We start from the raw sequence: 12859 nt of genomic DNA, 5'->3' as shown, positions 1-12859 counted from the left end.
GCTTTGTTCTCAGAAAAGACAGCCATACTTATTTATGTATGTTTTGTGTTCCATAATAATTTGAAATCTGTTAAAATAATAAAATAAATAAATAAAATAAAAAGGCACCACACTGTAACAACCACCAAGCTCAAATATCTGACTACATTATGTTAAACATTTGCTCTTACTGACCTGTTGGCATAAGAAATGATCAAGCAGCCACCATCAGAATTTAAAGAATGCTGTTCATTGTGAATTAATCATCCTCTTCTCTGCAACATCATCACACATGCAGCACATGCACAAACTCATAAATTTCAATTTGCTTACTGTAGACACAGCAGTTGCTCATCGCCGGGCCAGAGGAGAAACGTATGAAAAATATGTTTGTTGCTACAAACTCAATGTTTTCTGCTTTTTTTTTTACTGTTTCTATCCCAGTCACATGTGTCTTTTCCAAAAACTAATCTGAATATTGTGTCTCACAGCAGGTCTCCCGGCAAATAAAAGGTCAAAACATTTAAATTTATGTTAACAACAGGTTCAGGAATCCAGGCTCACTCCGCATGAAGTGTTTCATCACTTTCATATTATTTTCCACGGTGATTCTGAAGACATAATGTTGGTTTTATATGAATGCTGCAGCTGAAGTTAAAGGGGTCATTTTCTGGATATTTTTAGCAAGATAATTAAAAGTCACCAAGGATCCAGCTCAAATGTCATTGATAGTTGCACACTGATGCAATTGTTATTTTGATATCTGATGCCATGTTTAAGTAGCAAGTGTATAAATGCCATCTGTGCGCCCAAGGGCGTGTTGGTGTTGAAATGTGGTCAAACAAACTGTTGTGTCGTATACCAACAAAACCAGATCTAATGTTGAGTGTAGAGTTTCTGCTGTTTATATGTGAAATGCATTATGTACGTGGGTTCAGTACACAAATAATGAATGTCTGAGTGTAACATTCTTTACATAATGAATGGAAAAATTCATTATTTGTTTTAGATGACACCTAGGCAAAGTCCATATGTTATAGATGCCTTCTTTACATCATGGACACATTTTATGAAAAGGTAGTGGAGTTATTCAAAGCAAAGAAGCTTATGGAATGAAAATGAATGGTAACATGAACCAAATTGCGTGAAAAATGATGTAAATCCTACGACTTACTATTTTTTCTATAGAATAGTACAAAAAATGAATCCCACAATCCAATCAAATGACAAGTATTTATTTATTTATTATATAAAAGTGGATATTTGCACTCCTCACCACTGTATGTAATAACAAAACTGAAGTAGAAGTTCTGTAAAGGCCTAATGGTGCCTTTGTTTATCCCTAGACTCAGCAGGATGAAGCAGATGGGAGTTAACTTTTTAAATTATTTATTCAAGAATTTTTACTATTAAAGACACTGCTGTGGTTTCCAGTCAGCTCCTTTGTCAGTTTCCACTAAGTGTTAATAAACAAAACTTAAAGCGGAAAGTATTTCTCCCCACCAAACAGGAGCAGGTCGAAAGAGTTGGGCTACTAATCTGTAGACCTGGATCTAATTCGCTGTCAGAAGACCTGTCTGTGGCCTTGGACAAGATGCTTCATCAGCATTAGAACAGTCCACCCAGCTGGAAAGAGTTACTGGCCTTGGCTGTTGAAGTAAACTGGGATGTACTGGCATCTCCATCCAGGGCAACACCTGGTCTCTTGTTCAGTTCAATTTAATTATACAGCGTAACATCACCACTTAAGTCACCTCAAGGTGCTACACATGAGCAAGGTTCCAATTATACTCATCCCACGGTATCCGAGAATAAACACCAGCACCAAAGAACTTCACGGCTGTTATATGTCTTACGTGTCCTAGTCGTAGAAGGACACATGCACAATCCACTCTGTTACCACCCAATACAAATATAGCAGCTATGTTGCTACGCTGAGTCATAACTGATGCAGTCAGGAGGCTTCAAACATATAGAGGGTGGAGCTTCCAAGGGTAATAATGTACACAAATACTATTTATAAACCTTTTTTGTTGTATAATTGTATTCATATTCTAATCTAATATGTTGACAGTTCCATTTTCTTTGCCTTTTTTTCTGTGATGACTGTTGACTGGACTCAACTGTTTCTGCAGTTGCACCTGCTGCAGCACAGCATAATGGAATCTGATTTCTGGGCTGAATGCACGACAAGCAGCAGCAGCACAGCTGAAAAGTTGAATGTCTGCAGCTTTAACATCTCTCATCTCCTTCGTCTTTGTTCCCTGGAGTCTAAGTGAAATCCAGCAGAAATTGAAAGCAGAAATGCGAGAAGTCAGGAGGTTGTGCATACCACGGATGCCCATGTTAATCAGAGTTGCGTGCGATCCACATGGGTCCTCCTGCCTGAAGGTTCTGCACGAGCGATGGCGTCCTCGATTGGAAATGCTTTTCTAAAAAATGTGCCTGCAGCTTGTCTACACCTGCGTAGAGAGAATATTTTTTTTCCCTTTTCATCCTGCAACCCCACACAGAGCGAGAGTGCAAACATCAAACAATTAATTGATCTGTAGCAAATGAATATTTGTGTTCATTTTAACCTGTAAAAAAAACCTGAGGTAGTCTGCGCTGATTGCTCCTGTCTGTGGGCTGCCCATAAGCTTAGCGTTGCTTTCCTCTTGGCCTATGAGTGTGGGCGTGTAGGTTGAGCTACATTTCTCCAATTTTAATAAGTGTCAGCAGAAGAAGGGCTAGTTTCACTGGTACTGCTTGCTCTCCTGTTGCTGAATGGTGCTGTGACCCTGACAGATTATAAAGAGCCGCACCACAGGAAAAGCAGCCACACAATGCATCATGGATGTGATGTTCTCGCCACTGCAGCCTCCTCAGTTTTTCATCAGTCTGTGTTTCATCACCTCTTAATGTCTCAGTACATCACCTGTCATCCTGTGGATTCATATTTGATGTTAAAACTCTAGCAATACAAATAAATAAATAAACCAAAAGGCTCCTATGCTGTTCCATTTTCCGTGTTTTTTTTTTCCCCCAATGAATACTTATTTGGAAGATTTTTATTTAATCATGCATTTACAGACAGAATTTGATGTGCTGGTAACAGTGTAGGGCTTGGACAGCAAAAGTGCAAGTGGGTGGGTAAGTGGGTGGGTGGGTACTCAAACGTTGTTGATAATGCAAATTACACATGAGGAAACTCAAAACACTATTTCAAAATAGTTTGAAATCACTGAAGCACTCGTGTTTTGGAGGATGTTCTACCATCTGTGAAAATAGAGACATCACAACATAGGCCAAAATTTACAGCAGAATGGGAAATTAAAATGGATTAAGGAATGGCTAGAACATGTGGTTGTGGAAGTGCCAGAACTTTTTGTTCTCACATGTCACACTTGAAATGAGTGCAACATTTCTTAATGAATGTTTATGAGTTCAATGGTACGAATATTTCATGAGGTGAAAGCTGGAACATACCATTCAACGAGGCGATCGAGGCAGAGTGCAATGGTGCCAAATGTATGGAACCAAATTTGCACTCTAAATGGAACCAAATTCCACTCTAAATGCAATGCAAGACAATCTTTTTTGCTACCACATACTTATATATTTTTTATTTGCACATTGAACACACCTGTTTCATTCTGTAAAATTTTGTTTCTTTTCTTTTCTTCCTCAGACCTTTTATGTCTGCATGTGGTTTACTCAGGTTAATATTTGTACTGAAAGCCTTGCACCTTACCTTTTGTTGTACTTGTTACAATGTCAATAAAGAATCTGAATTTCTAAATCTGAATCTTGTTGGGACTGCAAATTAGTCTTGGATAATTTTGAAACACTTACCGGAAACATTTCAATACCTTTGAAACATTTATGTTAAGAAAGCTTAAACCCCCTGTCCACATGCGACCGTTTAGTTTGCAGTTGGCTTCCCGATAGAAAAAACTGCAAAATGGCAAACTCACGGGATGATCACCAACCATGCAGCAACCCATCTGCAAACATACATGTACATCCTGGAGCACGTTGTGCACCATCTGGAGTGTCGGGATCATGGGGATTATTGGGAACAAAATTTTGACGCCGACAGAAATCATTAGGAACCCGACTGGGTTACCGGCAAGATCACGGTGGCTTAACTAGCCGTCTGCAGTGTCCTGGGAATGCTGCTACAAGCTGACGGCATTAGATTTGTATAAAACAGTGATGCAGACCTGTACCCGATCTGTTATCCTAAAGCTCACCATGACAGCACAGCAAGCAGGCGGCAAAATATTGCATCCCGTGAATCAGTGTCACCAGTATTAAGGTCACTACCAGCTTCAGTTTCTCTTTTCTGTGGCTTCAGATGACATTTGCTTCCTGATATCTGGAGAATACCTGAATGGGAACATGTGGACACTAGGCTTCAGGCATCATGTGCTATGCTGAAACATGTTGAACACTGACTCCTCCAAGTATCAAGATCTGCCTCTATTAAGATTCTTTAAAAACCTGACATATTTTAATGAACCTCTACAATCTGCATACTCCTTGACTGGTGTTCACATAGATGGGATCCAACAGAAACCTGAAGTCCATCCTGAAATATGGCACATAGTGTTTGAACTGTAACTATCAAACAATTCCACAATGGTAGCAAGTTAGTGTTTACAAAAAAAAAAAATCTCCATACATCAGTGCATACAGCCCAGATGTGGGCATATTTTGAATTCTGACTGCCCTGCTGTTGGTTGGACGAGATGATGATAGCAGTAGACAGTATTTTATCTGCCAGCTACTTTGCACATCAAACATGTATTTGATGTTGCAAAGAATTGCCCCAACCATCCACAAATATCAACACGCAGCACGCAGAGTTGTTGTGAACAGATCTGCCACTTTTTGCTCGGCTGCTGTAATCAGTGCAATGTGTCAAGTTACTACTATAGTTTTAAAAAAAGGTTTCATAAACACAGATAGAAGTATCAGTAAAACACTTTTTTTTATAAGACAATGCACATTCAAAACACAATACAATCTATCATGTTTGATAATGCATGATAAAGGGGAGATTGTGTTTTGGACCTTGGAGCAGGTCTGCTAATTATATGGTAGAAAGGCACAAGTGAAGTGCTGCATCAAAGAAAATACTTTTATTTATTTAAAATTAGGGAACTCAAAATTTCAATTATAAATTGAGATGAAAAATGCCTTTCCTCTCAAATTGATGTTTGTGCACAAACTGCATTTATTGAAGAAAAACAAAAACAAAAAGAAAATTAAGAGATTTTGCAAACGGGAAAAAATGGGGTTAGGTTTAGAATGCAGCATAGCTGTAATTCCTTTTGGGGGGAAAACTCCCCCCAAAGAAAAACAAAAACAAAAAAAAAACAAATAAACAAAAAGGTAGGACTGCAATGTTATTCCTCTTTACTCCCCTGGCTGGCACTGGACAGATGTCCTTGTACTCACTGTGTACAAGAACCAATTGTACAAACAGAGCTTGTCCAATAAGTTTGCTAGGGAAGGACTCATTAAAATAATGGAAAAAACTATTATAACCTCAGTTTCATTTTCTGAATGAAAAAGCATTCATGAAGTTTGTCTTATAAATGTCATTTTCCAGGAGCTATGCTTTAAACTTTCTTCATTTGCTCTGCTTTAATATTGTTATTTTATAGTCTAACTGACCTTCATCGAATCGTGCACAGCCATGAGGTCTGAGGTCTTGTTCATGAGTGGGGGTAAGATGGAGCATGAGATCAGACAGTCTAGAACTGAGTCTGAGGTCCTGGGGATAAGTGAGCCAAAAGGTGATGCTCTTGACTTACATTCCTATCCTCACCTATGGTCATGAGCTTTGAGTAGTGACCAAAAGAATAAGTACAAGCATTGGAAATGAGGCTCCTCTGTAGCTCCTCTGCACTTGGTGAGAAGCTTGAATGTCCGGGAGGGACTGGGTAGAGCAGCTGCTTCTTTGCACTAAAAGGAGTCACCTCAGGTGGTCCGGGCATCTGGTGAAGAAGCTCTGGTTGTCTCCCTAAGGAGGCACATCCAACAGTGAGGAGGCTCCAGGGAAGACCCAGGACATGCTGGAGGGATTATATCTCTCAGCTAGTCTGGGAGCCTTTTTGGAATCCACCAGGAAGAGTTAGTTAGACGACTTGGCCAAGGATAGAGAAGTGTGGGATGAGCTGCTTGGTTTACTGCCACAGCAACGCAGACCTGAACAAGTGGGACAATGATGACCATAAGATCTTAAAAATTGAAGACACAAGTTTGGTTCTGACAAACAAGAATTACACCCACATTTCCAACATTTTAGAAGAACAGTGCTACTTTGGCCCAATCTCAATTCTCTTTTGTACCCCTTCCCCTTGGCCTTACCCCTACCCCTACCCCTTTAAATCAAGGGGTAAAGCGAAGGGGTATGCCTCTAGCCCTATGAATTGAGACACCCCTCTGCCTTACAGGAAAAAAAAAACTGCCCATCTTCACTGTTTGTCAACATGGCAACTGAAGCGAGACTTGCTGCAGTGGCCTGTTTTTATTTTCTCACCTTTCTGCGTAAATGTAAAGAAATAAAAGAAGTCACAGATTTCTTTGATGCATCGCAATCATGTCGGATAATTTTGTGGTATTAATCATTAATTTAATTAATTTGTAATTTATAACAATAATAAATAGCATTAATAATGAATTAATTGTAATTAATTCATGTTAATAATACTAATAATAATCATTAATAGTAGTAATAATTAATAATGTTAATTGGTTAATCATTAATTGATTGATTAGTAATTAATTACTTAATTAATACGTAATTAAAATAAATAAACACTTGAAATATATCAGTCTGTGTGGTATGAATGTATACATTATACAAGTTTCACTTTTTGAATGGAATTACTGAAATAAATAAACTTTTTCATGATATTCTAATTATATGACCAGCACCTGTATGTATGTTATGGGCTGCATCTAGTTCTGTTAAACTTATATTTCTTTTTCAAATTCTCCCATTTTTTGCATCCAGCCCTATTTCCTTTAGAAATTTCCTTGACAAATAACAGCAGTCTGTTAGGACGTCAGGTTATGTGTTACACATATACGTGTGTGTGTATATATTTTCCAACTTACTCCCATTGATGAAACTTCTCATTTTCTGCCTGAAAGCTTATTAGGAGATGAGTGTGCTCAGGGCTCTCTGTTTGTTTACAAAATACACACACATTACAGACCTTGAAATCCAACAGCAGGAATCACTATTATCCAAAGATTTATGAACATACAAATTAACGTGCTTATCCTTTATCATGATTTTCTCCATTGTGAGATATAAAAGTGTCTTATTGTAGCGTTCGTGTGTGTATGTGCATTATAACGGCTCAGCACACAAGCGAAGTTACGATATTCTTCAGAACGACAATATACTCAACATGCATCCAGCAGCGTGCACGTTGCTGTCATAGGCAATTGCCTGTAAAGTTTTTGGCAAGTTATAACTTTCTAAACAGTGTAATTTATAATGAAAGCCACTTACATTTGTGCGGCTCTTTCGGCTCCATGTTTGTTTCTGTGAAGACAGCAGTAAGCTCCTCCTACCCCTCCAAACGGAGTATGCATCCAGATTCACTCCATTTGAAGGGGCTTGTAGCCCTCCGCCTACCCCTCCGCCTCGTTCCAAAAAGAGAATTGAGACACCCCTCTTTCTCTCGTGCCTGCGCAAAATGGAGGGGAAGGGGTAAGGGGTACAATTGAGATTCAGCCTTTATCTACTCTTGTACAAGTATCATCATTATAACAATATAACATTAATAAGATTCTGTATCTCTGTAAGACTTCTCAAGACCAGTCTTTCTGCATGGGGTTTGATTTCTGCAGTAATTGTCCCAAAACTCCATGTTGGCTAACCCTTTAGTCTCTGAGGTTTGGGAGCACATAATGGTACTGTACATTACCACAACTACTGCACCATGGATCTGCCTTGGGTCCTGGATGCGACCACGCAGGTAGACATGTCCACCTTCATCTATTCTTCATCTTCACCATTCATGTCTGGTATTCATCATTCCACATCTAGAACCAAACTAAATGGGCTCACTGCCCTGTTAATGAAATGAAATCTTGTTTTCATTAAGCCTCTGTCCGGTGATTGAGAGTTCACTCAAGTTTCGCCCAAAAGTGATTGGAGTCCCTCTCGATGCAGTAGTCAGAAAACAGCTGACTCAGCATATCGATACAGCACTGATATAAAACAGGAGAAAACAAGTACACACACACACACAAAAAAAAACATTAAGCCATGTAGTCAACCATTCGTCTTCACCATCTGATCTGACAAAAAGGACAAAAGGCCATTAAGAGGCGTAAAATTTATTCACAGAGCTAAAGCTTTGATTTGGAGTATAATATGTTTTGCAAGAATTGGAGCATCAAAAGCAAAGCTGGAAGTGACTCCCTAATCTTAGTTTCTATGAAGATGTTTTAATGCTTGTATAGGGAACTGGGCTCCAAACAGCCACAGAAACTCTAATAAGACACACAAACAGGGATGTGACTGCCCCTGTGATTGGACCTAAACATCTGAAAGTCTATAGTTCCTGTATTCTTGACAAACTGTACATAAAGACTGCACTTCAACGCTGGAACAAATGGCAGAGCTGTAGCTAAAAAGGTCAGGAAAAAAAATCATCCAGCTGTAACAGAAGAAGAAACTGTTGCTCTTTTTCTTTGGTGCTTGTTGTTCCTCAAGGTGGCTTGACATTTTTGTTTTGACAAACTCTCCGACCAACAAACAAACAGAACTGTTTTCATGTTCTTGCTTAAGAAGCGTCCTGTTATTTTGTAAATATAAATATGACTGCAGCAACAGTGCATATTAGCAATGACAGCCAAATTGATTGAGAGCATGTTGGCATGTGCTCAAATCAGTCCGCAATGCATCAAAATGAGCAAGTGGAGAGCAGCCACCAAAGCTCCCTGAAGTGAAGTTTTGCATTTTTTTTGTGACCGTTTACTTGTATTTCTTTTTAATTCAGCTTGTATATAAGCAGAATGTACATGAGGCGTATCTGAATGTCTCCATGTAGTCAATCGCAGTTAAACTCTACACCCACGTTTGATGATGTTTTTGGTAGTCAACAGCGTGATCACATTTTGTGCCTGGCCACATCTCATTTCAAGACCACTCAGCTTGAGCATACAAGGTAGCACAAGTGCACTCACTATTTAAAGAACATGAGGACTTGGTGTGAAAATGTTACCTGTGTTGGTGTGAAGCTAGCATTGACCCTTTCACTGTGTCCGGTGGAACACAGGGTCCAATAAATATCGATCACGCTGCCTTTCATTAAAAAAGTGAAATGTGGTATCATTTGTTTTTCCAATATGAAACCAAAAATTTAAAAAACAAAACACACACACACACACCACTTGGCTATTATAGATGAAATAATTAGAAAATACAAGAATATACCTAGTGTAAAACAGTTTTAATATGTGTCTTGGTAAAATGCAAAAATCAATACTCTTATGTTCATGCAGGAGTGTTTTTTTTCTCTTTTTTTCCCCTTCCCCCCGTCTGCATATATAGTAATGACAAATGGCACACTGGCAGAACCATTTATGTCACTAAGGGCTCTTGGGCAAGGCCTTTAATCCCCCATTGCTCCCGGTGTGTAGTGAGCGCCTTGTATGGCAGCACCCTGACATCGGGGTGAATGTGAGGCATAATTGTAAAGCGCTTTGAGCGTCTGATGCAGATGGAAAAGCGCTATATAAATGCAGTCCATTTATGTCCATTAATACACATATATGCAATTTATTCTTGCAAGACAGAAGGTATGTGGTGCGTGAGTGAACGTGGTGTTTGTGTGTGACCCCCATCCACCCTTCCCGATCAGCCTACACCATCCTACTCAAAGCCAACCGACAACTTCTATCAGGAAGGGCCGACCACCAAAAGAACACGAAGACAGACAAGAATGGAAGACAAGTAGTGAAGGCAATAACTGTGAAGTGATGAGAAGTGAGATGCCGAGGAGACCCAACCATACAACTTACCAGGACAAACAACCACACATGAACAAGAAGTGACAGCAACAGATGCAGTTTTTGATTGCGGGCGAAGCGGGCAGCTGCCTGGGGCACATTTTTTCATGACACACAGGAAAATGGGAAACAAAGTGGACAACAAGCACTCGTTCCCTTTTCTCCTTTAACACATTTAAGAACATTCATTTTTAAACCTGTTAAAGAATTAAAATTGAAGCGTACAGTAATCTCCCAGTCACACCACAAGCTTGCACTGCAAAGTATTCACAGTGCTGCACTTTTTCCACATTTTTTAATGTTTCAGCCTTATTCCAAAATGAATGAAATTCTGTTTTACCCCCATAATAACAATGTAGAAACAGCGTTTTTGGTTTATTTTATTTATTTATTTTTTTTAGCTTTTTGCAAATTTACTGAAAATGAAAAACTAAGAAATCACAGATACATAAGTACTTACAGCCTTTGCCATGAAGCTCAAAATTCATCCATCAGATATTTCTACAGCTTATTTGGAGTCCACCTGAGGTAAATTCAGTTGATTGGACATGTACTGGAATGGCACACACCCGTCTACAAATAAGGCACCATCCCTACATTGATGCATGGTGGTGGCAGCATAATTCTGTGGAGATATTTTTCAGCGGGAGGAACTGGGAGACTAGTCAGGATTCAGGGAAAGATGAATGCAGCAATGTACAGAGACGTCCTAGATGAAAACCTGCTCCAGATCACATTTGAGCTGAGACTGGCGTGAAGGTCCATCTTTCAGCAGGACAATGACCCGAAGCACACAGCCAACATGGGCAGCATGGTGGAGCAAGAAGGTCATGGGATTGATTCCCACCTTTGGCCCTTCTGTGTGGAGTTTGCATGTTCTCCTCCCGTGTTTGCGTGGGTTCCCTCAATCTCAATGGGACTAACCTGGTTAAATAAAAAAAACAACAACAACCCACATATGAGAGGAGTGGCTTCAGGACAACTCTGTGAATGTCCTTGAGTGGCCCAGATAGAGACCGGATGTTCAACCAGATTTCTCCAGATCTGATTGGACATCTCTGGAGAGATCTGAAAATGGCTGTTCACCGACACTCCCCATCCAACCTGATAGAGCTTGCGAGGTTCTGCAAAGAGGAATGGGCAAAACTGCCCAAAGATAGGTACGCCAAGCTTGTGGCATCATATTCAAGAAGACTTGAGGCTGTAATTACTGCCAAAGGTGCATCAACAAAGTATTAAGCAAAGGGTGTTGATACTTATGTATGTATGATTTCTTAGTTTTTTTTTTATTACTTTTTTCATGTTGTCATTATGGGGTGTTGTGAGTAGAATTTTGAGGGAAAATTAATTTACTCAATTTTGGAATAAGGCTGTAACATAGCAAAATGTGGAAAAAGTGAAGCCCTGTGAATACTTTCCGGATGCACAGTAAAATGAAAAGGTCAAAATGCTGTTAAAGTACTTATCAGTTTTTCAGTTTTGGTTTTGGAAATGAGAAAAACCTTGCCTTTTCTGTATTTATTTTTTTTTTTTTTTGCACTTTATTTTTGGTTTTATATCGAAAAACAAATGATACACTGATTATGTTGCTTCTTGCTTCCTCTGTTAAAAATTAACGAGATCAATGAAGTGCAAGTAAACAGGCTTCACAGTTTTTCACTGTTACTTAAAAGAATCTGGTCCTGTTCTTTTGTTTCATCAGACTTCAGATTGGTGCCAAACACAGTGATTTGGAAAGAAGTGTGTGTATATATATATATATATATATATATATATATATATATATATATATATATATATATATATATATATATATATATGTTGTGTGGGCCGCCAGAAGAGGAGGTACTGCTGGCCCACCACCAGAGGGCGCCCTGTCTGAAGTGCGGGCTTCAGGCACCAGAGGGCGCAGCCGCCTCACAGGAGCAGCCAGGGTGACAGCTGTCACGCATCACCTGCAACAGCTGTTACCAATCACCTGATCAGCAGGGGTACATCAGCAGGACAACGTCTCCACCTCTTTGCCGAGATATCGCTCTACCTGGAAGGTAATGTTCTCAGCAGACTGTGTGATCTTTCGACAGTAACCTTTTGTGACTTTTGTGCATCGTATAGCAGACTCTTTTTCCAACGAGAGGTGGAGGTAGTTTTCCTGCCGTGTGGATTGCTGGGTGCAAACGCGCCCACATTTAATTGTTTTTTGTTCCTCGCCAGCAGTACCAGGTCCGACACGCGGAGGCAGTGGCCACCTGGGAGTTCGGGACTTGGCGGCTCCAGTATTCCCGGGGTCTGGTGGCGGAGGAAATTGTGTGGTTCCGGTTCTACTTTGGACAGACGTCTTCTATCTTCGAGCCTGCCCACACGACACCTTTTGTGATTTGGCTTTTTGTCTATTGTTGTAATCTGTTGTGTTTGTTGTGCCCATTCACAACAGTAAAGTGTTGTTATTTGACTTCCTCCATTGTCCGTTCATTTGCGCCCCCTGTTGTGGGTCCGTGTACCTACACTTTCCCAACAGGATATCTCGGCCAGCGTCATGGACCCCGAGGGGCGTCAACCGGCCGTTGAATGGCCAATGGAAGAGCAGGGCGCACAGGCGTCTGCAGGAGGAATGATCGGTGAGTTGCAGCGAATCCTCACCGCTTTTACGGCTCGGCTGGATCTGATGACCGAGCAGAACGTCCTCCTTAACCGCAGGGTGGAGGCTCTCGCCGCGCAGGTGGAAGCGCGCCGTCAGGGCGCTGCTGCGGCTCCCCCTCCTGTCGATCCTGTGCGCAATAGTGACGTTCCACAGGTCATTCAACGACCCCTCCCACCTTCCCCTGAAGCATACATAAGCCCTCCAGAACCGTAC

At 40.4% G+C, this 12859-nt stretch overlaps 1 protein-coding gene across 1 annotated transcript in view; it reads right to left on the bottom strand.

Annotated features, from left to right (window-relative positions):
- Positions 1-5649, bottom strand: part of LOC117530101 (matrix metalloproteinase-17-like) — a 239263-nt gene extending 233614 nt beyond the window's left edge. Inside the window, exon 1 of the mRNA XM_034193041.1 lies at positions 5644-5649. Within this exon, the coding sequence (XP_034048932.1) occupies positions 5644-5649 (6 nt within the window). The remainder of the gene's footprint in view (positions 1-5643) is intronic.
- Positions 5650-12859: the final 7210 nt, after the last annotated feature.

The sequence above is a fragment of the Thalassophryne amazonica genome, chromosome 17, assembly GCF_902500255.1.
Source record: "Thalassophryne amazonica chromosome 17, fThaAma1.1, whole genome shotgun sequence".
NCBI lineage: Eukaryota > Metazoa > Chordata > Actinopteri > Batrachoidiformes > Batrachoididae > Thalassophryne > Thalassophryne amazonica.
The sequence above is the reverse complement of the archived record's forward strand: the minus strand, read 5'-3'. Positions and strand labels throughout refer to the sequence as shown.